General features: G+C 40.8%; 1 protein-coding gene across 2 annotated transcripts in view; it reads left to right on the top strand.

Annotated features, from left to right (window-relative positions):
- Window positions 1-24,484, top strand: part of stk11ip (serine/threonine kinase 11 interacting protein) — a 31,425-nt gene extending 6,941 nt beyond the window's left edge. The window contains exons 17-26 of one of the 2 annotated variants that reach the window (XM_050063569.1): window positions 814-1,051; window positions 3,719-3,870; window positions 3,991-4,246; window positions 8,325-8,434; window positions 10,444-10,541; window positions 12,203-12,381; window positions 20,017-20,101; window positions 21,146-21,228; window positions 23,374-23,600; window positions 23,923-24,484. In XM_050063569.1, coding sequence (XP_049919526.1) covers window positions 814-1,051; window positions 3,719-3,870; window positions 3,991-4,246; window positions 8,325-8,434; window positions 10,444-10,541; window positions 12,203-12,381; window positions 20,017-20,101; window positions 21,146-21,228; window positions 23,374-23,600; window positions 23,923-24,063 — 1,569 coding nt within the window. In that variant the 3' untranslated portion in view covers window positions 24,064-24,484. Of the gene's footprint in view, window positions 1-813; window positions 1,052-3,718; window positions 3,871-3,990; window positions 4,247-8,324; window positions 8,435-10,443; window positions 10,542-12,199; window positions 12,382-20,016; window positions 20,102-21,145; window positions 21,229-23,373; window positions 23,601-23,922 lie in introns of both variants that reach the window. The other variant, XM_050063568.1, reaches the window with a different exon arrangement.
- Window positions 24,485-24,588: the final 104 nt, after the last annotated feature.

The raw sequence follows: 24,588 nt of genomic DNA, 5'->3' as shown, positions 1-24,588 counted from the left end.
GTTACACCTTTTTTTATTAGTCTGATGAGCCAGGAAGCTGGCTCATCAGACTAGCTTCTAAGTCAGCTTTGGCCAACTTCTCACAACTGACAACTGTTTTCTCCACAGGCAGTGGTTGACTTTAAAGGAATACTCCACCCCAACAAATGACCACTTGTATATCAGTTACTTACCCCTTGTTACATTGAATATGTAAAGAAAACTTTGTTTTTCTCGCATGCCTCCACAGTTAACGAAGAACCCAAAAACACAGACAATTCTTTGTGAGTTGAAGTCATAGGGGTCCGCCTTTAACGTCAGCAAAACTAAATCAAGACATCCATTACAAACTCTCACAAAACCACTGCAGTATAATACAAGTGTCATTTATCCATCCATATGTTCAGTACTTCCCTAATAGACAGCCCTTTACAACAGGATATTGAACAGAAAAAGCCAGACTCCATTGACAGAATCCATAATTTTACACAATAATACAAACAAACTGATCAAGGCAGTGGCAGATCAGCAGATCCTGTGTTCTGCAAGTTAAAAATACTGTTTTTGTCAATGGAGTCTGGCTTTGCAGAGAGCGTCGGTAAGTTTCACTTTTAGTTCAGTTCAGTTTCAGTGTTGTTAAAGGTGGACCCCTATGATATTTAGTTCATCAAGAATTTTCTCAATTTTGGATTCTTCGTTCACCGGGGAGGCATGCAAAAAAAAAACAAAGTTTTCTCTCTGAATTTAACATAACACAGGCTGAGGAATTAATATCCAACTGGTCAACTGGGGAGGTGAACTGTGCCTTTAAAAACATTACTTTTTGCTGACTAGGCTCTGACTGACGTGCTGACTCCTGTGGCGGAGGAAAACCAGCAGCGTGACTTTGAGCTCCGCCCCAGCTGCGTTCGCCTGCAGTGCCTTCGCTGCAGGTCAGAGTTCACGCTTAAGGGAGAGGGCAGTGAAGAGGAGGCAGGAGGGAGAGGGAGGAGGAGAGGGGCTGCACTGCTACCAGAAGGTGTGGAGGAACAGAATGAGGAGGAGCTGACGGAGGTCAATGATGACAGCAAAGGTGAGAGTGATGAAAGAGGAATTTACAGCAACACTTGGACAAATGTTGCTCTGTTTTCACTTTTAAAAACTTGTGTTGTGTGTTAATTTCAAATGTATTTATTTGGCGGGATCAGGGCCAACTAATTAGCGGGAAAACTATTCAACTAATTTACATCTGTAGAGCCCGGCACCCTAAAAAGTAAAGTGACATAACAAAGTGATTATACCCTAAAGAAAACATACCTATGACATTATATTCCATTTCTGCCAACATATCCCCCAAATCCGACACACTGGACCTTTAAACACAGCTCATAGGTGAAAAACCTCCCAAGCAACGTGATGTTTGGCTTTAGTTTATATCTGAAACTGTCAAAGCATCCCACACACATGCCACAGCCTTGACTTTGAAAATCCTTTTTCTGATTCATACTCATACTGAGTCACGCACCGTTTCAGATGAGTCATGCTCAGCCTCACCATCCCAAAAAAATAAAGCACCACACGCATTTAAAATGTTTCCACTTAAATCAGTACTTTCACCCTCAAACATCAGCTGGGTTTGTGAAAATTGAAGATAAGGGAGAAAAAACACAAAACAAGGTCACACATTACACCTGGACTGCTGTCACAGTCATGCAAAAAAAAAGTTTATCGTTTGACGTCAAAACATGACAGCTCCTAAACTATCTGGTTCCCAGTGGTAATTTGCACCAGGCTGCATATTTCCCAAAACAAACTTTGGGGTTCAGATGAGCCCCAGTGAAGCATCCCAGGAGTTATCTCCTCTCTTTCATTGCCAAGCGGGCCGCTACGCTCAGTTCCCACCTCTATAGTTAGCAGCAGATAGATAATACCCTTCGCTCCAGCAGCCGCCTCCCAGTGCTACAGCCAAACCTAACATTAAGACCTGCTCCGGCACGCACAGGCTGCGCACAGGCTTTGTTTGACAGATGTTTTTGGGATTTCTTGGATCCATGCTCCCTTTGTTAGTGTTCATGTTAGTGTTTGAGGGAACAAATACCTTTTTTCATTCGCACGTGTCTGACGTTAGGCATTTGTTTGCCTGTGGGTGACGGAAATACATGCCCTGCAGATACAAACAAATGTTTCCTCCTCATATGAAACGTGTTAGGAATGAAGGCACGTGTGTTTTCTGTCCTCTCTCTCACAATGTAGGTCATTTGGTTGTCAAAATGATCAAACTGTCCTCATTGTTGTCACGCAACCCTCATATATATTCTCACATACACTCACCGGCCACTTTATAAGGTACACCTCGCTAGCACTGGGTTTGACCCCCTTTTCCTTCACACCTGCCCTTATTCTTTGTGGTATCGATTCAACAAGGTGCTTTAAACATTCCTCAGAGATTTTTGTCCATATTGACATGATAGCATCACTGCAGATTTTTAGCTGCACATCCATGATGCCAATTTCCCGTTCCACCACATCCCAAAGGGGCTCTATACTGTGTGATTGAGATCTGGGTCCCCATTTTAGACACTTCCTTAGTCTGGAATCCTATCTTATCTTAGGATAGGAATTGAGAGATTACAGAACCGTCCTACCTTTGGAATTTCCCAAGTTAGGAATCCCAAGTTAAGTCGGCATCGACCCTGTCCTAAATTCAAAATAACTCCCCAAAATTTGTCAAGTGTCGTTAGTTTGGATTTCTTAAGTTACAATAAGATAGGAGAGGAGAGGAGATGTTACAGGGCACAGCCATGAGTTTAGGAATTGCATATGTAATAGTATGATGGGCTTTTTTTCTATCTTTTGAACTTATTGTAGATAGGGAAAGCCGTCCCTGGTGACTGAGTGGGGCCATTTAAATACATAACTTATTGTTATGTTCAAGAAGCCAGTGTGAGATGATTTGAGCTTTGTGATGTGATGTTGCTTTGACCAAATTCTGACCCTACCTCTTTAATGTTACAGTAGAAACGTTTTTTGAATCTTTGCCAATTGTAGCCTCAGTTTCCTGTTGTTAGCTGACAGGAGTGGCACCCGGTGTGGTCTTCTGCTGCTGTAGCCCATCCGCTTCAAGGTTCGACATTTAGACATGCTCCTCTGCATACTCTGGTTTTAACAAGTGGTTGTTTGAGTAGTGTTGCGATTCTATCAGCTCAAACCAGTCTGGCCATCAACATCACCCAAGGAACTGCTGCTCATGGGATATTTTTTTCTTTTTCAGACCATTCTCTGTAAACTCTAGAGATGACTGTAGATCAGCAGTTTCTGAAATACTTAAACCAGCCCGTCTGGCACCAACGACCATGCCACTTTCAAAGTCACTTAAATCACCTTTCTTCCCCATTCTGATGTGTACCTAATAAAGTGGCCAGTGAGCATGTGTTTTAATTTCACACACAGTATACGTTTTATTTTTCTATTTCTAAATTTCCTTACCTTAAAGACTGGCAAATAATTTTATGTCATGGATGACAAAATCTTAAACTAGGAGTTGAACAGTCACTAACATCAACATATATCTTAATGAAAGACATAAAAGGTTTCCACACTGTAACAGGTTTGGTAGTTATCATATTCCTATTGCTATTACCGATTAAGGCCATGAGGGGGAGCACCTTCTATTTGTAGCTGATGATGGAGATGTTTTCACCATCACTAATATGTAGCTTTTTGGAACTAACGTCCTGAATTTATGTATTTATTTTTTCAGGTAATATTTGTCCTGAATGTGGTAGTGATCATGTGGTCCAGCTGGCTGGCCAATCCACTCCCTACTGCAGTACGCCCATCAAGCGCTCATCAGGGCCGGAGAGTGAGGACGATCATCTTGATATAAACCAGAGCACTCCGAGTGCCAATAAGGTCTTTTCTAACCAATAAAAACACCTTCTCCTCTGTCTGTTTTCCCTTTTGCTGTAATTTATTCCCAAAATTGCTCAACCAGAATCTCATCATGTCCACTTTTCATCGCTATCACAACAGGATGATTACACAGATGGCAGTATCAGCAGTAGTCCCATCATCGAAACTGCTGCTACTACACAAGACCCCACCTTCATCACTGCCCAGGGAAGCTCCTTCTTCATCGGGGATGGTCAGGGTGATGATTTGTCCAACCTGTCCTACAACATAGAGTGCCAAAGTAAAGAAGATCTGGCTGGGAGCTACCGATACACCCCGACTGGTGCTACGCCACCTGAAGTCACAGCCCAGCCTGCAGGAAGATCCACTCCGAATGGTGGGTTTTTACTCTCTCAACACCTTTGTCAGGGTATCTGCAGGTATTTAAAAGTCTTAAAAAGCAATGAATTCAGTTTGCTTAAATAGAGGTAGTAGTCTCACAAAGTCTTAAATATTTAACATTTTTGATGAAACCATTAATCCATCTTCTGCTTCTTCTCTGAGTCAAGGCCTCATGAATTTGATAAATTATATTATTGTTATATTCTGCCAGCATATTGTGAAAACAATGTTATTTAATTATGAACAATTCTAGGCCATGTGGTCCCTACACGTTTTCCATCATACTTTAATACAGGGTGTCTACAGGTCCTGAAAAAAGGATTAAGATGTCTTAAATTAAGTTTTCTTAATATAATGCCTTAAAAAGTCTTGAAATGTCTCACATCAAGTTTTGTTAATATAAGGCCTTAAAAAGTCTTAAATTGTCTTAAATCAAGTTTTGTCAATATGAGCCCTTAAAAAGTCTTGAAATGTCTTAAATCGAGTTTTCTAAATATAAGGCATTAAAAAGTGTGTAATTGTCTTAAATTAAGCTTTCTTAATATAAGGCCTTAAAAAGTCTTAAATTGTCTTCCAATAAGTTTTTTTTAATATAAGACCTCAAAAAAGTCTTAAATTGTCTTAAATCAAGTTTTGTCAATATGAGGCCTTAAAAAGTCTTGAAATGTCTTAAATTAAATTTTCTTAACATAAGACCTAAAAAAGTCTTAAAATGTCTCAAATTAGATTTTCTTAATATAAGGCCTTAAAAAGTCTTAAATTGTCTTAAATTCAGATTCGATGGGTCTTTAGTATTTTCAGAATTGCAATAATTAATAAAAAAGACAGTGATGAGGTTTTGTTATATTAAATACATATTCAATCGTTGTCATTTTTCCCTACTGTTCATTTTGAACTGACATCAGTGTGTTTACTTGGAAAGAGTACTTACACAGGTGTGTCACACACCCACACACACACATAAATATATATATATATATATATATATATATATATATATATATATATATATATGTACACATACATATATATAATGTGTATTTCCATTGCCGGTTTGATCTTAAATTTCATATAAGGTGGTATTAAAAAGGTCTAAAAAGTCTTGAATTGAACTTGGTGAGCCCTGCAGGAGCTCTGTTTTTTTAGGACAGCAACTTTTTTGGGTTGATATTTTTCAACAAAGCGTTAAGTGCAGTGGCCTCAAACAGAGGCAGCCTCAGGGTCCAAATTTTTCCTTAGACATCAGGTCATGGCCCACTCACAGAAAAATTCAGCATCCATCAGTTCATTTCCATTCATCCTTTCTACCTGTCAGTACATTTAAACACAGCCCCTTCTTACTGTGGGGCAGAGGTGAGGGACTTGAGTCAGATGCAAGTTGCAAATTTGAGGACTTGATACTTTGACTTGGTATCCATGACTTGAGACTTGACTTAGACTTGATTCAGATGACTCGAAAAGGGCTTAGTGTTTTTGTAAAATTAAATATTTGCATTTTCCTAGATATTTAGAACATTTTGTTGTTGAAATATGATTGGGGGATTTTTAGTGCAATGCTCACAAACTAGGCAACCTGCTAGGACATGGCAGACCAGTAGAGGCCAATGCACGAGGCAGCTGTCATAGCGGGGGCTAGTCCAAAAATAATAACATTTGGATTCAAGGATTGTGTTGATGAAGTCAGTAAAAAGAGAACAGCGGTATGTAAGGTCTGTGGTGACACAGCCATTATATTATCCAACCTTATCAGTCACTACATGATTTTCAGCAACATAAAACACAGGAAAGCAGCAAATCCTCACATTTTAAAAGCTGGAACAAACTGCAACAGTTAATGAATCTGCTGAAATGAGCAGATCATATCAGCCATACACTTTTTACATCCAAAATAACATTGTAATGTTGGCAGGACTGTTTATTGGAGGGGAGCCCAAACAGCAGTAAAATATAAATGATATTTTATTACTTGATTTGAATTCTGCAGTTCAAATGGTCACTGAAAAACACATCGACTGTGGCGTGTGGTGTAAATTGTTTACGTCAGCTCCACCGCCTTTTCCTGAAGATATATTTAAGTCTTAATTGAAAGTGAGCAGCAATGGGAAGTATTTGGATCTTGAGGATATTGTGCGGCGCAGAAATCCTTGGAGGTGCTCTGTATCTGTGTGACAGCATCCGATTTCCCCTCCACATCTGTCTGCCATTTTTAGATGAACCACATGGTAACAGTGCAACAAGACAGATTGGAATCATTACTGGAAGTGATGGGAGAGGAATGAAAGCCTTAGAGAGGGAGGGCTGAGTCGTAATAATAGCTTTCTGTATCTTTTCTTTTTTGGATTACTGTAGTTGCACTGCCAATACCATGTCATCTGTCCTTCTGAAACCACAGTCTCACACTGGAGACGCTGTACTCATCCTAGAATGCTGACTGACACTGAATATAGTATCTTTTTTCAGTTACACAGTGAACCCATTGTTGTGGAGCAGAGGCTCTAATTTTCTCTGAAGAAGTGCTTTGTCTCTAAAGATAAATCAGTGTGTGTGTGGGCCTGTGTGTGTGGTTGTGTGTGTGTGTGTGCCCCTTTCACCTTTACTTTAAAGGACACATCTGAAGGTTCAAAAGCCTTTTTAATCTGATCACTGTTTGCACTTAAAATGAATGACGCTGGGTTTGTTTTGGCCTCAGGTCCGTGCCCTGTCATTTTTGATTAGCTGTAACCATCCATCAGAGTTCGAATAACCTCCATTGCTGTTCATTGGTGGATTTATTGCTCTTAAATGCCTTTCTGCGTGAGGGCTGTTGGCTAATGCTACAGTCTGCTGCAGTAAAAATCTGCCGTAGGTTTCATAAAAGCCAAGAAATATGTTAGTCTTCACGCTGCTGCCAGGAAACTATGGCTTTACTATTAATGCAAGATATCATTTGAGCAAATCAATAAAGTAGGCATCAAAGATTTATTCATTTTGAGTGAGTTTATTTTATGCGTCTGCGCCAGTGACAGCCGTGGCCAGAGGCATAATGTTTTTAGGTTGTCCGTCTATCCGTCTCATTCTCACGAACACGATATCTCAAGAACGCTGTGAGGGAATTTCCTTAAATTTGGCATGAACATCCACTTGGACTTAACGATGAACTGACTACATTTTGGTGATCATAGGTCAAAGGTCAAGGTCACTGTGTCCTCATCTGTCTTATTCTTGTAACTGCAACATGTCATGAACACCTGAAGGGAATATTTAAATTTGGCACAAACATCCACTTTGACTCAAAGATGAACTAAATAGATTTTGGCGTACAAAGTTCAAAGGCACTTTTTTGCATTCTTGTGAAGGCAATATCTCACAACACCTTAAGGGAATTTCTTCAACTATGGCACAAATTTCAACTTTTCAATGATAGGCTGATTAGCATTTGGTAGTCAAAGGTAAAGGTTACTGCTACCTTCTGTGTGTCTCACTCTTGTGAACAGGATATCTCAAGATAGCAGAGCGGGAATTTTCTCCAATTTGGCAAAAACATCCACTGGGACTGAAGGATAAACTGATTTAGAATATGGTAGTTGAAGGTCAAAGGTCAAGGTCACTGTGACCTCACAAACCATGTTTTTTTTTTTGGCCATAATTCAAGAATTTATGCACTCATGACAGCATTTCATACACACGTCTAATAGCATATAATGATTCAGTGGTAACATTTTATATCCAAAAGGTCAAAGGTCAGCTTCACCGTGACATTATAATGTTTTGCACAAAACACTTTTCTGGCCATTATTCAATGTCATATCTCAGGAACAGAGGGGGAGACATTTGGTCAGATACTGAATTGGTGACACTTACCTTGGGTGCCCACCTTGAAACTGAGCTGATTGTACAGATCTTCTGTGTGGTGCTAGTTCTAGGTATAAACTGTATTTTAGCCTTGATGCATTAAGTTTTGTTATGTTTAGTGCTAGAAAAGGCAAACCTTAACAAGACTGGATGTTAGCTTTAACTGCTCTCAAACACCATCTTTGGTTTCTTCATGTTAGACCAACAATTTTAAGGTTTACCAACTGTCCATGTCTTTCCAGATGATTTGGACCTGCTGTCTGAGGACTACGAGGCGGTGGACCATCGGCTACAGCTTTTCCTGGATGTGGAAGTGTTTGAGGAGGAAGAGGAGCTTCACTCTTTCCTCAAGGTATTAAAGCCCCTGAAAACTTGTTTTTTCTAATCTGAAGTACAATAACATAAAATATTCATGACTACAAAAGCAACAATCAAAGTTAAAGGAATCATTTGGTCGGACATGAACTAGCCATTAGCTGTTAGCAGGTAGAGAAACACATATCAACAGGGAAACAGTCTTTGACCCAACACTGGAACTAAAAACAGAGGTTGCATTGAGTTACATATGATGCATTCAAGCTCTACTCAGTAAAAATGAGAATGGGGGGGAGGTAAATTAAAACGTTTTCATGATTTGTTTAAATGCAGTCTTGTAAAATTTAGTATTTGGGGAGAAAGTTGATGAAATACAGTTGTTTGAGGGAGACATTTGTTGATGTTTTCATACAACACGAAATTGATATTATAGATGGAATTATTATTTATTCAATATATAGTTAAAAAGCTTTTGAAGTAGCTTTTAAAAGTAGGTTATTTAAAGGTTGTTTTTATTTTATTGTTTCATTTTATTTATCTATTTATTTAGCCTTTATTTGACCAGGTATAGTCCCACTGAAATTCAAAATCTCTTTTTCAAGGCAGCATGATGAAGAAGAACAGAGTAAAAATACAACATCAAAACGTTCAAACAAGCTGCATAAAAATTCACAAATAATTAATAATCGGTAGGACTGAATTTGTGCTCATTCACTGGTAATGTAAGCAAGGACTGATGAAGATTTCTTTGTTTCCCTGGCAAAATTGGGAATAATTAACAACATAAACAAAATAAACAACAACAAAACAAGCTGTTTCCCCCTGTTTCCAGTCTTTATGCTAAGCTAAGCTAACCAGCAGTTGGCTATGGCTTTATATTTAACAGAAAGACGTGAGAGCCTAAAAGAATCTCCAGATTCTCCCATCTAACTCGAGGCAAGAAAGCAAATAAGTGTATTTTCCAAAATAAAAGTCATTTTTTTAAGTTTAACCCTAATAAGTGCTGTCTGTGTGGGTGTGGTTGGATAAGGTTTGACTGACATTGCTGGCGACATACACTAACAACCGAATTACTGTCATCATATTTTGATTCACATGTTGTAAAACTCTGATCTTCTTCCAACCAAGCCCTGCCTTGTTATACAACAAACAGAAACTCAAAAATCTCTCATGCAAAATAACCAAAACTCGTCTCACTTCGATAGAAAATAATGTGTTCATGTAGGACTCTGTTGCTCACAATAAGAAGCAGATTTAGAAAACAGGTTTTCAGAGCTTTTAACTCTTCAGTGGAGCTGATATTAAGTATTATTACCAGACTCTGCTGCCTAAGCAGAATTTTGCCTGTGACTGATCGCTCAAATTTAGCAGTGTAATGTTTTTATGTTGCTGTGATTGTTTCTTTTGTGATCGCGGTTTTAAACAGTCCTCCAACACATCTCCCCAATGGCCAAAAAGCTTCCAGCTTAATGGGTGGTGACAGCTTTAAGACCTGCAACACTTCAGCTGCGGCTTCATCCAAGTCAGCCAAGATGAGCGCAGTCAGTAAATCTCCCGGGAGCCCATTCAACCCGCGATCTTCTTCTTCTTCTGTAGCCTCTTTGACGAGCTTTGCGCCCCCCCGTCGTCACTCAGCGTTCTCTGAGACCTCTTTTAATATGCATTGCATCCTGGGAGCTCTTCAAATCAGCAGGAGATTGCTTTTCTCTGTCAGACACCTGGACGAGGAGCAAAGAGCGGAACAGGACCAAGCAAACCACAGCTGGAAACAGGAGGTCCTGCTCCATTCATCTTAGTTGTGTTTATTTATTCAGTGACAGGGGCTGCTCGCGGTTTCAATTGTGCCTTTTACTTTTTGTGTTGTTTTAGAGGACATTAAGCAAGACCTTGGTCTAGAGGTTTGAATTTAAACCTTGACAGAGCTTGTGAAAAACCGGTGTCAGTGTTGAATTCATAGCCCTGTGATGCTCATTATTATGCAGGGGACTGTATCAGTGAGTATTGTCCTGCTTTATGTGATGTGTCCTTTTTTCTGTGTACCTTCAGATGTCAGCTGTCAAATTTGGGGAGCCAGGCGAAGTTCCATCGTTGTTGGTGGTGTCAAACAAGCAAATCTATATCTTGGAATTGACATCAGAAACCCAGTGAGTAGGGCAACTTTACACAAAGTACATCCTCGGTATAAGAAACTTAATTGCAAGAGTGTGCTCCCCAGAAGGAGAGAAAAATGATACATAAAGAGAGACAGAGGCAGATATATATGTATATGTATGTGACAATAATAATCATGTGTAGCGTAGCCGCGATTCAAGGCAACCTGTGAGACAGTGGAGCACAAAGGCTGCAGAGAACAAGCCATGTTAGAGACGTGCAGTAACAGGACATAATTGTTAGCAAATAAAGAAGCACCAGCTTTTCAGAATCTGAGAGAGGAGGAGAGAGAAGGTACTTCAAAACAGGTTTACAAACTTGAAATGTTTGCGAGTCCATTAAGAATGGACGCATGACCCACTTTACCATGACCCACCAGTTGGGAACCACTGGCCTAGAAAAAAGGCTCTACACCCAGCGACTTCCTATGCAGCCACTTAAAGCAATTCCAGTTGAAAATCGTAACATTTTTCAGAACGGCACTCATGTCGTCATGTTCCAGCAGGAATACAATCCAAATTCGGGAAGAAATTAACAACATCTGCAACCAAGATCACATGTTTACCTGACGTTAGCATTTACCTACATGAGCAGTGTACATGTAGCGGGAAATGACTGTGGAGAGCAGTGCTTCCTCCTATAACAAATCAATCATAACAGCTTCAAAATACAGCGGGACACGTTCCAACAAGAGTATAATCTGAAATCTGGGAGAAATAAGCAACATCAGCATACTAGTTTACATTTTTCCTTGATATTAGCATGTAGCTACATGTAGCAGTGTAGGCTACATAATGTACACACATGCAGTAGCTTGCCTGGAGCAGATAACCGTATAAAGAAATGCATTACAAGCTGACTTCAGCTTGTCTCAAAAGTAGAAAAAACTTTTTTTACATGCATTTACCTCATTATTTGAAACTTTGGCCACATTTAGTATAAACATCCAACATTGTAATATAATATATATGACAGAAAATAAGATAGCTTAAGTCAGTGAGGTGTTGACAAAACACACTCAGATTTATCAAAAGGGTAATCAAATCCTGCTGGAGTGGACAGTGATTCAAAAGAGGGCGCCGGATTGCAGTGAACAATTATGATACTTAATGCTGGTGCATAGTTCCACACCCTCTCCGTTTAGGATTTGGATTATATTGCATAACCTGCCCAGGTTTCTGGGTCACATCTTGAGAACACATTGACCTTGCAGTGTCTGTGGGACTGTGGAGTCTTTTTCTCCTTCGGCTAGTCCTAGACCCTTTGTTATTTTTTCTCTCTTGTCTGTTGCACAAATGAAAAGCTTTTCTTCTCACATCAAAACAAGATCTGTGCCCCTCAGACAGGAGCGCATGCTGTGTGTGTGTTTGCTGTGGCAAAATGACTACAAAGTTCCCTCTCTTTTTCTTGGCACTGTGCAAGAAGCCAAACTATTATTTTGACCTTATATCTTAATCCTTGAAAAATGAGGTGTTGCATAAGTTATTGCCGTGATTATACTGTGTAAACTTTGGCTTTAGCAAACACATTTTAAAGTGTTGTTCTGGCAGTCACACCTCCAAGAGTCAGAGATCAAGTAAACCATTTAATCCATCTCACTGTGACGGTGCTTTTGCTGCATTTTCTGATGCCTCACATCGTTTCCTCCCAGCAGAGGCCAGCTCTCCGATTGGCTGCAGAAGAAGGACAGCCACCCAATCATGGAGCTCAGCTACCTGGAGGTGGGACTGGGCTCTCAGAGCATCCACATGGAGTTTGGTGACGGGGGAGTGGCCTACACGCTCCTCGTTAGGGACAGTTTACGCTGCAAACGCTTCTTTGGCCTCTTGACAGGTAAAAAGAAACGCTGCCAAATAGAAGCAAAGTGGAAAATGGTTTCTGTTTAATGTATGGAAAAACATATAAAAGGGCGTCTTATTTTAGTCAGAGTGAAAGAAACTCACTGACCCTGCTGTTTTTGTGCTTACTGGTTACACTGGTTTCAGCACTTTCCTCAGGGCACTCTGAGGGAAGATGCCGCAAAATAAACCGTGGACTAATTTAGATTTTAAAAACAGCTTCAGAGCTCTGTTGGATCCCCGAGGCAGGTATTGGAACAGCATGTTCCTCTCACAGGCATTGTGCCACAGAAACCCAACCTACTCCCCTCACAAACTAATACTATACCATATGTGTGCTACGTGACGCAAATCTCTGCCCCCCCTCGGTATTGGGTTCACTCAGACTGAGCACATCCTGCCCAGACCAATGTGTCTGCAAGGGAGGACCAGCGGCTGAGAGGAAAACCTTTTATTAGACGGGGGCTCCTCGGGCTTGGAATGTCTGGAAAAATATGGAAAATGAATTTGACAATCCACAGCCCTTAAACGTGCACAGAAAACAGGAAAACATCTTGGCACTTACGGAGAAGCTGCTCAGTACACATAATTTGACATTTTGGGAAATTTGTAACAGACAATGTGACGTATGAAAGTATTTTCCCCTAATTACTGTTTCATATTACCAATTTCAGGGTACAAGATACCAAACACAGTGAAAAAAACCCACTTCATATTCAGCCAACAGACATGCTGATTAGAAGAGCAGTCCCACTTTTTCCACAACTCTCTGCCTCCAGCTGCTGTCTGATGGTGTTTCCGTCCAGCTTTCACTCATACACAATCAAGCAAGAATATTTTTGGAAGTACATGAAAAGTGTTGTTTCATAAATAATCGTCTAGCATCTCATAAACTTTTTTTTTAAGTTCCAATTCATTCATTTTTTTCTTGATTTAATGGGGTACAAACTTGTCTGTTTTGGAAAAGAGATCTGGCCAAGAAGGCAGCATAAAAAACATTGTTACAGCAATAAATACAAACAACTGACAGGGAGTTAGAAAAGATTGTAGGCCATATTTGTATGAATATGCTGCTTCTTTCTTTACTCTTTCTTTATCCCAAAGTTACATTTGAACCAACTGCATCAAGTGGCATTTAGATGCATTTCCCACTTTTTCCATCACATACTTTTTTTCTTTTCTCTCTCACTCTTTCTTGAGCGTACCCTCTGTCCTCTTACTCTCTCTTACTTTTTCTTTCTGTCTACTTCCAGCAGATTGTCCAAGACAGATTAGACAAGTGAAAAAAAAAAGAATAATGATTTGCCTCCAGGTGCATCCTAAAAAAGATTTATAAAGAGGAGCTATTACGCACATTTCAGGTTCATATTTCTGTCTTGGATTTCGACTAGAACATTAAACACTTTATTTTCCTCATACTGTCTGTGCTAGAAACACCTGTATTCACCCTCTGTCTGAGACGCTACAATTTACGTTTCCACTCAAAGAGGTCTGCTCTGATCATATCTGGGCCTTCTACATCTCAGCACCATCATTGCAGCCCAAGCCCCCAGGATTAGTGCCTCACAAATAGCTTCTACCCTCAAGCTACTATAATCCTAAATGAGGACACTGCCTTAGGTGGCCAAACAGTGAAATTATAACTTCAGGGTTCGTCACGTGATGCCATGGGGCCCAAAATACCTTTTCCCATAGATTTACATTGTAAAACAGACGGCAACTTCTGCAAACCACATGACCACAAAAGTTGTATGTTCATACATCTGAATACGACCCTAAGGAGCTTTTCCTAAATTAGCACACCTACCTGCACATCCATGATGCCAATCTCCCGTTCCACCACATCCCAAAGGTGCTCTATGGGATTGAGATCTGGCAGGATCAAGGCAGGATGGACCTGTGCCTTCATGTTGTTCACACCAAATTCTGACCCTACCATCTGAATGTTGCAGCAGAAATCGAGACTCATCAGACCAGGCGATGTTTCTCCAACCTTCTATTTTCCAATTTTGGTGAGCCTGTGTGAATTGTAGCCTCAGTTTCCTGTTCTTAGCTGACAGGAGTGGCACCTGGTGTGGTCTTCTGCTGCTGTAGCCCATCTGCTTCAAGGTTCAACATGTTGTTGGTTCAGAGATGGTCTTCTGCAGACCTTGGTTGTAATGAGTGGTTATTTGAGTTACTGTTGCCTTTCTATCATCTTGAACAAGTCTGACCATTCTCCTCTGACCTCTGGCATCAACAAGGCATCTTCACCCAAAGAACTGCCGCTCACTGGATAGTTCTCTTTTTCGAGCCATCCTCTGTAAACCCTAGAGATGGTTGTGCATGAAAATCCCAGTAAATTAGCAGTTTCCTAAATACTGGCACCAACAACCATGCCACGTTCTGAGTCACTTTAATCACCTTTCTGATGCTCAGTTTGAACTTCACCAGGTCGTCTTGACCATGCCTACATGCATTGAGTTGCTGCCACGTGATTGGCTATTTCCGTTACCAAGCAGTTGAACAGTGTACTTAATAAAGTGGCTGGTGATTGTATATAAGGAAAAGCATAATAGGTCCCCTTTAAGTGCCAAACACTGGCACGTAAAGTATATGATGTTTATATTTTCTTTGATCCTTGAAGGAAAAGATACTTTTCCTGATGACAGATTAACCCCAAAATAGCTGTTGCAATATTCTGTCAGAAGACGTACGGAAAAGCTTAACCATAACAAACCCCATTTATCGTCCAAGCTGGCTCCCATCATGTGGACAAAGATGAAAACCACAACTGGAATGACGGAGAAGTTGCTAGCTGGAAGAGAGAGAGGGAAAGAAAGAGAGGATGTGGTTATAACGGCACAGATTTCTAGAGCTCAGAAACTAAGCGAGTCTGACACAGCTTCATTGAAACAGGAGAGATAACACAAGACCTCTAGCCTGAGTGTCAGACTGAAGCTCCCAGAACCTTCAGTCTGACATGGCTTCCATTGAAGGCGATTTACAAGGGGGAGGGAATTTGATTTTTTCCCTAACCAATCAGTAGAGATCAACGACTCACCCAGAATCTGACGTCATTAGTATCCATGCCTCGGGGGTGCCGAAAACAAGCGAGCATTGCCCGTTTAAAATGTCTCCATCGTCGTGCACGCCCAGCTGCATCGCCGTTAAATCCAGTTTAGCAGCTTCCTTAATTTGGTCCTCCATTAACGCGAGTAGTGGCGAAATACCTCGATAGCATCGTTAATGTGGTCTGTAGGATCTGTAGCGGTCGCCATTGTTGCTATCCTTACCAGTTACCCACCGGCGTACAGCTTGACATCAGCGTGGCACTGATTGGCTAATCGCTAGACCCCCGGCGTTCATTGGTCCGTCCATCGTTTGGACGAGATAAATGGCAAATTCATTGAAGTATGCCAGACCAGAGATGCAAGCCTGCTCAGTTGAGCGGGCGGGGTCTATGGTCTGGAACCAGGCTACGAGACCTCTGGAATCTGCAGCCAAAAGAGACAAAAACGAGTCACTGATCTGCCCTTTTTGTCGGCCAGTTGTTTTCTCTCACTTTGGAGGAATTTGTCAGTTTTCATTGTTGGAGTCAAAATGTGTTACAGGAGATTTCACTTGAGGTTTCGGTAGTAGCAAGAAGGAATGTGGTCTGGGATGAAATGCACCTTTTAGCCGTGTTTTAAACTGCAAGACAAAACAGTAATCTGTCCCCTTTTCATACTGCCCTGCCTCAGCTGTCCGATTTATCAGGCACTGGTATGGTATTTGATTTCATGTGAAAATCATCAGGGGTATTGTTGTTGGTGGTGAAGGCAGCCAAGGAGTCTGGGACTGAAACAAGAGGAAGCAGAAATATTGACACAAACCAGAGCACCAACTAAAGTCCGTCTGCTGCAACACGCCCGGCCCGTCACCTTTGCTTACTTGTGATTGCGATCTTGGATGGCAACTCGCTAAAACTGTCCATGTTAACACGATATTTAAACTTTTGGTCAGTCTGATGCTCAACTGTTTCTACTCATTTAACATTTAAATATGTTTCGCCAACAATGTGGGAGACTTTGACTCAAGTCCAATGCAAATTTCCGTGACATTAATAAAGCCATCATCTGTCATTTTTGCCCAAAAAAACTTTCCAAAAAAGGCTTTTTGCTGAACATTTTACTTTCAGATGAAATTATCACAAAGCTGATTACAGAAATTAATCTGATTCAAACTGACTAGTGTTTTGCTGAGTAATTAAAAGCATTCGAGACATGACAAAGAACAGGGCAAGAATATTATATTTTCATCCAACAGCAACATCGTTTGATTAACTTTAGAATATTTTACAATCAACAGTTTAAGATTTAACAACCAAATATGATTTTTAGGAAAGAGAAAAGGTTTCCTGTGCAAAAGAGCTTGGTCAAGTAGTGCAAATGTTGTTTTTGGCTATTAGCAGGTACTAATATCTTCCAGTGCATACAGTATGTATAGATACATTTTCTGTTACATTGACGAATCATGTTCCCATCTAATATAAGACTTAAAGATATAATATGTAATATATCTGCATTGAAATGTCAAAACTAAACCTGTGTTATATATTTTGTTGTGTTGTGTACTTACATTATCGCAAATGTCTCCAACAATGTTTAAACCCAGAGAAATCTGACACTGTATTCAAGGTAACAGTGTGCTTAATTTGGTCATCTGTCAATGGTGTCATAAAATTATTACCCCCAACACAGGGAACACCAGACAATAAATCATTAAAAATCATACAGTAACGCAGATAGGGATGAAATGGAATGGGTTTCATGATAGACCTCAATAAAATTTGATAAAACCATTTGATTACTGTTTTGGAAATCCTGTCCAGCATCAACCAAAGTTAGCAACAGTCTCACAGATGCAGCGTGGGTTAGTTTTGCTACTCCCTTTGCCAAGTGGTTTAACCTTATGATTAAATTTGCTACATAAAGGTAGCTGCAGTGGCTGTATGGGTAGTTGACACATTATTATGGATCCCACTGTTTTTCTTGGCAAGTCCTGCCCTGCTGCATTGTGATTGGCTGGTACTAAGCCTAACCATGACCTCTTTGCCCTAACTGCTGCCAACCTAAATGTGTTGTGCCAGCCAATCACAGCAAAGGAGGTTGGGACTTGCAAAGAAAAGCAGTAGATCGACTCATCTAATGGTAAGTTAATTTTAATTTTGCGTTAGCTAACGTTACCTTGCAGCTGTTTTAGTAGCATTAAATGAGTAACATGAAAGTAACATAAATAAAACTTAAATACTTTTCTCGTCTGTGAACATGATTTCTGCCGGAGCCATGTTAGATAGATTTTTATCGGCAATGGTGTTTTTTTTAGTAATGAAGACAACAACCCCCATGATCCCTGGCACCTTCACGATGTCACCAATGTCCGTTTTTTGCAATTGTTTTGACAGAGAGACCCCTAGTGGCAAAAATTAAATACTGTGCGTTCAAGGTTATTAAACCCCAGATAATTCATGGTCACGACCCCTTAGATTAATCTTGCAACCCCTAGTAGGAGTCACCAGACCCACAGTAGGCAACCACTGAATATGTGCATAAAGTAAGTCATGTCTGTAGATGTTTTATGTCTTTATGTTGAGTAACATACATGGAAATATTAGTAAAATACAACAAATCCAAAGAAGCTACAGCAGTTACACAATCATGTCTTTTGCCCCTTTACACACTGATGTACGCACTCCTGGGAGTTTGTGATTTTGTAAAACGTGTGACCCATGTGGGAAAATGATATTGACGAGACTTTTCCGCTCCCTTTACCTTCCTCAAAAGAAGGATCTCGATAAGGCAGGATTTGTTTCATCATTTTCCTCCACTGTAAACCCAGTGTTGCCCTCTTTCTTCCCCTCTCCTCCTCAGTGTCCCTTTAAATCCTTTTGAAGTCCGTCTATTCAAACTTGACTGCAAAGCCACACTACAGATATCCTGTCTGCCCTGCATTGTTGTCACACTCAATGACACGCTACAATTCGTGAATGCGAGCGTGACCCAGCGCATTGTGTTCCCAACATTTTCTCACCCACGGATTCTATGGGGCTGAAATCTTACACCTGCAACCAGAGACCTTTTGGCTTTCTTATCCGAGTTACAATAGCAGAAAAAGTCTCAGATTGAGTTTGGCTTTTGTGTTCAGTCTTCTTTCCATGAATGTTTGGGTGTGACATTTTTAGGCTGCTCTACCTTTTCTGTGTCACAGTGTGTTGCACTGATACATGTTCACCCTGCACAAATCTGTAGCTGTTATCTTTTATCAAACCATTAACTATGACTGTCAAATCCAAGAAGTCAGTGCTTGCATGCTCTGTTTCCTCCCAAACGTCTGATGTTAGTGAGCAGGGAGATGCTTCAGTTTGAGTTGTGGTTGACATCTGGTGTTTGAACAGTTTCACACAGCCATTTACCTTCACAGCTGTTTCAACAAGCTCAGAGCTGAAACACGTCTTTGGTTGGCTGATAAGTTCTCAGGGTTTGAATCCATCCCCCTTCCTTGTGCTCTTTTGTTTTGATTTTTTTTTAAAACCTTTGGCAGTTAGATATTTCAGTTAACAAGTATGACTTACTTTTTATTTATGCAAAAAAAAAAAAAAAATAGTAGTGCTTTTCAGGTACAACAATGATAAGAAGGGATACAAATTTCAAAGTACAGACAAAGAAAACAAGGGGACATGCAGAGCTTGACATGCAGGGGTGTGGACTTGAGTCACATGACTTGGACTCCGGTCAGACTCAAGTCACAAATGATGACTTTAGACTCAAGTGACAAAAAAAGACATGCAGCTGGACTTGGACTTTAACACCAATGACTTGTGACTTAACTTGGACTTCGGCCTTTTGACTTGAAAATACTTGATACCTTTTCCAAAACCCCAAAATTAAAAAAGTATGTTTTTTACAAAGTGTGCCACAAATCAATTCATTTTATGACTCAACTCGACACATAATTTTCCAGATGATCCACTTTGTCTGAACCAATCCAACAGCATCCGATCAAGTCGCAGGACAGAACCATGAAGAACTTACAATACGTTGATTAAATCAGTTCAGTTCAATTCAATAGAACTGCATTTATCCCGAAGGACATTTTTGTGCCACAGAATGCTTCAAATTACAGTAACACTAACTACAGTAACCACAATTTAACGTTCAACAACCAGTAACAACCAGTGGGTTCCTTGGGTCAGGATCACTCACTGGGCCCAGTTTTAAACAATAGAGTATTAAATATCTGGCAAAATATACAAGCTAAGATGTGCTTTCAAGGACCAAAGCAAAAAACAGTGTCTAATCGAATAACAATAGGAATATGATGAGTACAAGAGTTATTAAAAATGAACTAAAATGGTGGAAAAAACAGACTGAACTAATTTTGTTCAACTAAAAGTCCAAACCCAGAGATATGCAATGCAATTTTATTTACTGTTGGGTAGTTTCATCTACAGCAGTGCATCATTTTCTATAAGACAATCATATGTTTGTAGTGTGGCTGTCCTGTGAGAACTAAAACGTTTTCATGGTGTCAGAAAACAGCCCTGTTTTCAGAGCGCAAGTACAAGTACCTCAAAATAATAATAATAATATTTCTGTTGTTATTTCCTCAGGAATAGTGCGAGAGATGGCCCACAAATCAGACAGCAAGCTGAACTCCATCTCCACCACAAGACTCACCGCTCAGCACCATCTCTGGTACGCTCCGCTTCATCCCCATCTCCAGCTGCAGGGAGAAAACGGCAGACATCTTTGACTTTTATTTGTTTACATGCAGAAAAATGTGGTCTGAACAGTGTCGTGCACATATGTATGCGGTCGGGGAGGTGTGAGTTAAGACTGCCTGTTTCTGTCACATCTTTAGTTGATTACAATCAGCTTTTTTTTAGACTTCATTTTGTAAAACTGCGCCGCTAAATTAGCTGGTAAACCACATCTTAATTTGGAACATGTGAGTCATGTGGTGTAGTTTGTTATCACCTCAAGAAGTTTTTCTACACCATTTTTTTTGTATGTTTCTCTCTGAAACAGGAGATAGTAGCTTTCTCTAGGCTCTCACCGGAGAGGAATGTAGTTATCATATTGAAAATGTTATTTCAGAGGAGGAAATGGCTAACGTTTCTCACGAACAAGTGCAAAATGGGCAAAAAGCATGCTGTGAATAATCAAACATTTCAGTGATATAGACAGAGTGTTTGAAGCAGTTTGGAAAACCTTGAAAACGTGCTTTTCCGACTAGCAGAAGTAAATAGCACATTTCCTTCAGTTTGGATGAGGAAATGATAAACGGTGTATTTTCTGTGACATGTGCCAAGACTTGCCTTTGTCATGAGGAGCAGATATCCACGTACCAACGCTCACTTATACCTCAAATCTCACAATTTGCCGTTTGTCCTCAGGCAACAGACTCCACAGCTCAATAGTCAACAAATACAGACAAATCAGAGCAGCCCCTTCATGTGTTACGAGGCAGCTAACCACAGTCTCAGAACACACTCGCAGTGTTTTCACAATCCAAGCTCTGTCAGCCATTATTATGTCAATTATCCCCTTTGCTTCACAGTTACTGTGAAATTCACCCCGTGATGCTCAAGTGCTTCCATCTGAGACAGCACCTGTCAGCCAGAAGCCTCAACAACACTCTGTTATCTTTATAAAAACAGTGTCTGTGCTGTTAGCTACACAGCAGCCAGGTTATGTGTGATGTGCATGGAATAATGTTCATTTCTTGTGCTCTGTTAGGCCTCTGGTGTGTGACGACATCCAGGCAGATGTGGAGGACGGCCAGCTGCAGTTTTTCTACATTCTGGCTTTTGTTCTGCAAGGTGACATTTCTGTTAATTCTGCAAAAACATGCACTGTAATCTTTATTCTGCATCTGCTACCTAAATCTCTCTGATATCAGTCAAGGGTTCTGCCTTCATCTGCGTTCCTCCTTTGCACTGATCCTGACCGAGTTCTCTATATGTTCACGTTATACAAGTAAGATCAGGAACAAAGAATGGAGGGAGCGAAAAGAAAAGGAAGGAAAGAAAGGAGGTAGGGAGGGAAAGGAAGACAGTGAAGAAAGCAAAAAGGGATGGGAGGAATGGATGGAAGGAAAAAAAGGGAGGGTGGAAAAGAAAGGAAGAAAGTGAAGAAAGTAAAGGAGGAATGGAAAAGGAAAATGGAAAGGAGGGAGGCAAGGAAAGGAAAAAAGTAAAAGAAGGATGGAAATAGAGGAAGGAGGAAGGAAGGGATCGAGGGAGTGAAAGATGAAAAGGAAGAAATGGAGGGAGGGAGAGAAAGGAAGAAAGTGAGGAAAGTACAAGAGGGATAGAAGGGAAGGAAGGGAAGGAAGGAAGGAATGCATGAAGGGAGGGAGGGAAAGTAAGCAACAGAATGAAGTAAAGGAGGAATAGAAGGAGAGGAAGAATTTGAAGTAAGAAGGAAAGGAAGGAAGTAAGAAAGTGAAAGAAGGAAAGGAATTAAGGGGAAAAGGAAGAGTGGAAAAGGAAGAAAGTTAAGGAGGGCTGGTAAAAAATGAAGGAAGAAAATGAGGAAGGGACAGGGAAGGGAAGGAAAGTAAGAAAGAATGAAGTAAAGAAGGGATGGAAGGAAGGGAGGAAAAGGAAGTAATGATGGAACGGTAGGAGGTAGGGAAAGGAAGAAAGTGAAGGACAGGATGGGAAAGGGGAAGGATGGAAAGAAGGGAGAGAGGGAGAGAAAGGAAGAAAGTGAGGAAAGTAAAACAGGGATAGAAGGAAAGGAAGGAAGGAAAACAGGAAGCTTGGAAAAGAAAGAAAGTGAAGGAGGGCTGGTAAAAAGTGAAGGAAGGAGGGAGAGAAAGTAAGAGAAGGAAATAAAGAAGGGATGGAAGTAAAGGAGGAAGGGGGAGTAATGAAGGAAAGGTAGGAGGTAAAGTAAGGAAGAAAGTTAAGGAAAGGATGGAGAGAAGGGAGGGAGGTAGACAGGTAAAGGAAGAAAGGGAAGGAGAGAGAAAGGTGAAGAAGTGAAGAAAGTAAAACAGTGATAGAAGGAAAGGAAGGAAGTGAAAACAGGGAGGGTGGGAAAGGAAGAAAGTAAGAGAGGGATGGCAAAAAGGTAAGGAATGAAAGGAGGAAAGGAGGAAGGGAAAGTAAGAGAATGAAGTAAAAGAGAAATGGAAGGAAAGTGCATAGGAAAGGAAGAAACAGAAGGAATAAAGTATCTTCAAGATAAACCAAACTTTGGCAGGAAGAGAAAATATGGAAGAGAAGAATGATGCATTGGAAGCAGCTGACGTGTGGCACCTGTTAAAGATCTCTTCACCTTTGCCCTATAATGAGTCAGGAATCTGTTGTTGTGACCCAGCTAAATGACTGGAGACTGATAGGTATGCATGTCGTCCGTACATGTGCTCCGCTGCTACAGGATGCCTCACTGTCTGTGCTTCAGCACACATAAAGCCAAGGTAGCTGCAGGCTACACACAGCTGTGCACACCCATGGAATTTCAAGTGCTGTAATTTTGGCGTGCCTAGATCTGCCTTTACCTCTGCTGAAGATGGAGCGTTCTGACAATACTGTAATGCTGAAACTCATCTCTGTAGCAGAATGGTAATTTGTAAAGCTTTTAAAGGTTGGGATTCAAGACTGTCAACCAAAGTACAATACTAAATCAGGCTAAAACCAACACTTGAAGACAGCTTTACCTTTTTCTTAGAACTACATAGGGTGGGGAAAGAGGGCAAAGTTCACTTATCATGTGGCCTTTTTTTGAATATGTTGGAGCTAGATGGCACTTGGCTTATTTTATTCATTTAACCTTTATTTAACCAGGAAGTCCCATTGAGACGGAACATCTCTTTACCAAGAGACCTGGGCGAGGTAGCAGCCAGTCAAAACACAGTGAACTGTCTCTTTGAATACTTCAAACTACAATCATGAGGGAAAATTACCTGATGAAAAGGCCATTTAAAGAATGTGACACAGCTCCTATTTTTCTTTCAGAGGACCTTTGGACTCCACTGACAGTCCTGGCAACCCGGGAAACCCTGTACCTGCTCAGAGAGGACCACCAGTGGAGGAAAACCTCAATCGACCCGACAGTGAATGAAAGCAAAGAACCGAGCAGCGGGAGCGTTACCATTTTAGAAACGCTGCCAATCAGCTGCGTGAGCTCAGTCCACCTTTGGCCTTCAGATCAGTGCAGGATGGATATTAAGCTTTACGATGAGGTGAGTGTGCAAGTGCGGTTTGGGGGCTTTCTTAAGGATCAAGAAAAGATTCACAGTCTTTTGACAGTTTGTGCTGAATTTTTACATCCACCTGTTTTCGTGCGCACTAAGCTCAGTCCTGTGTCTGTGAATAAATCAATGTCAGCTTTTATTTGCATCATGATAGAGGAACAAAAACAAGCAGATTAGTCTTGTTGATTGTAGTCTTGTATGCAAACACTCAGCAGCAGCAGCCTGTTGCAGTTTGTTGTGTTGTCAAGTTTCCCTGGGATTAACTGCTTTAATTTCTAAAGTTTGTCTCGCTGTGCTTTTTCTCCCGCAGACGGTGAAACAGGAGAAGATGTGGTGTGTGCGCTCGGAGAGCACCGAGCTCCTCCAGGGTCTGCTGGCCTGGGTCAGAGCACAGTGGGAGACCATGTTCGGAGTGAAACTGCACACAACCCTGCAAGACAAAGCAGCATGATGGGGGAGGGCATGAAAAAAGTTACAGACTGTGTGTGTGTTTTGTGAGCATGAATCTGTGTGTTGGTACGGGGGATTGTTTAGTGAGCGTGAGCAAGTTTGTCTTTATTTTCTCTCCGCGCAGTCTGCACTCAGTCTGGTCCCATTATGCTCGTTGCTTTCATCATCTTTTCAGCCAAGAACTTGGAAATGATTGCACTCATTCATGTGGCACACAAGCCTGTAAAAGCGCTGGTTGCATAATTGTTTATCCTCCAGATACCATCCTGCTTTGTCTACAGCTGAAATGGAGTGTGCCTTGTTTTGTTTTTTAACGGCCGCCATGTTTTCATGTTGAAATGTACCTTAAAGGGAAATTTCGGTTTATTTCAACCTGTCTCCTATCGTCCTAAATTTGTTTCAAGTGACTAGTGACATAAAAATAATAGTTAGCATGTTAGCCGTTAGCCTAGATACAGCCGGGGCGCATAGTAGCATCAGACCTGTTAAAACGTAAGTGAACGGGCATACTTCAAGTGCAAAGTTA

Source organism: Epinephelus moara, chromosome 15, assembly GCF_006386435.1.
Source record: "Epinephelus moara isolate mb chromosome 15, YSFRI_EMoa_1.0, whole genome shotgun sequence".
Taxonomy (NCBI): Eukaryota; Metazoa; Chordata; class Actinopteri; order Perciformes; family Serranidae; genus Epinephelus; species Epinephelus moara.
The sequence above is the reverse complement of the archived record's forward strand: the minus strand, read 5'-3'. Positions and strand labels throughout refer to the sequence as shown.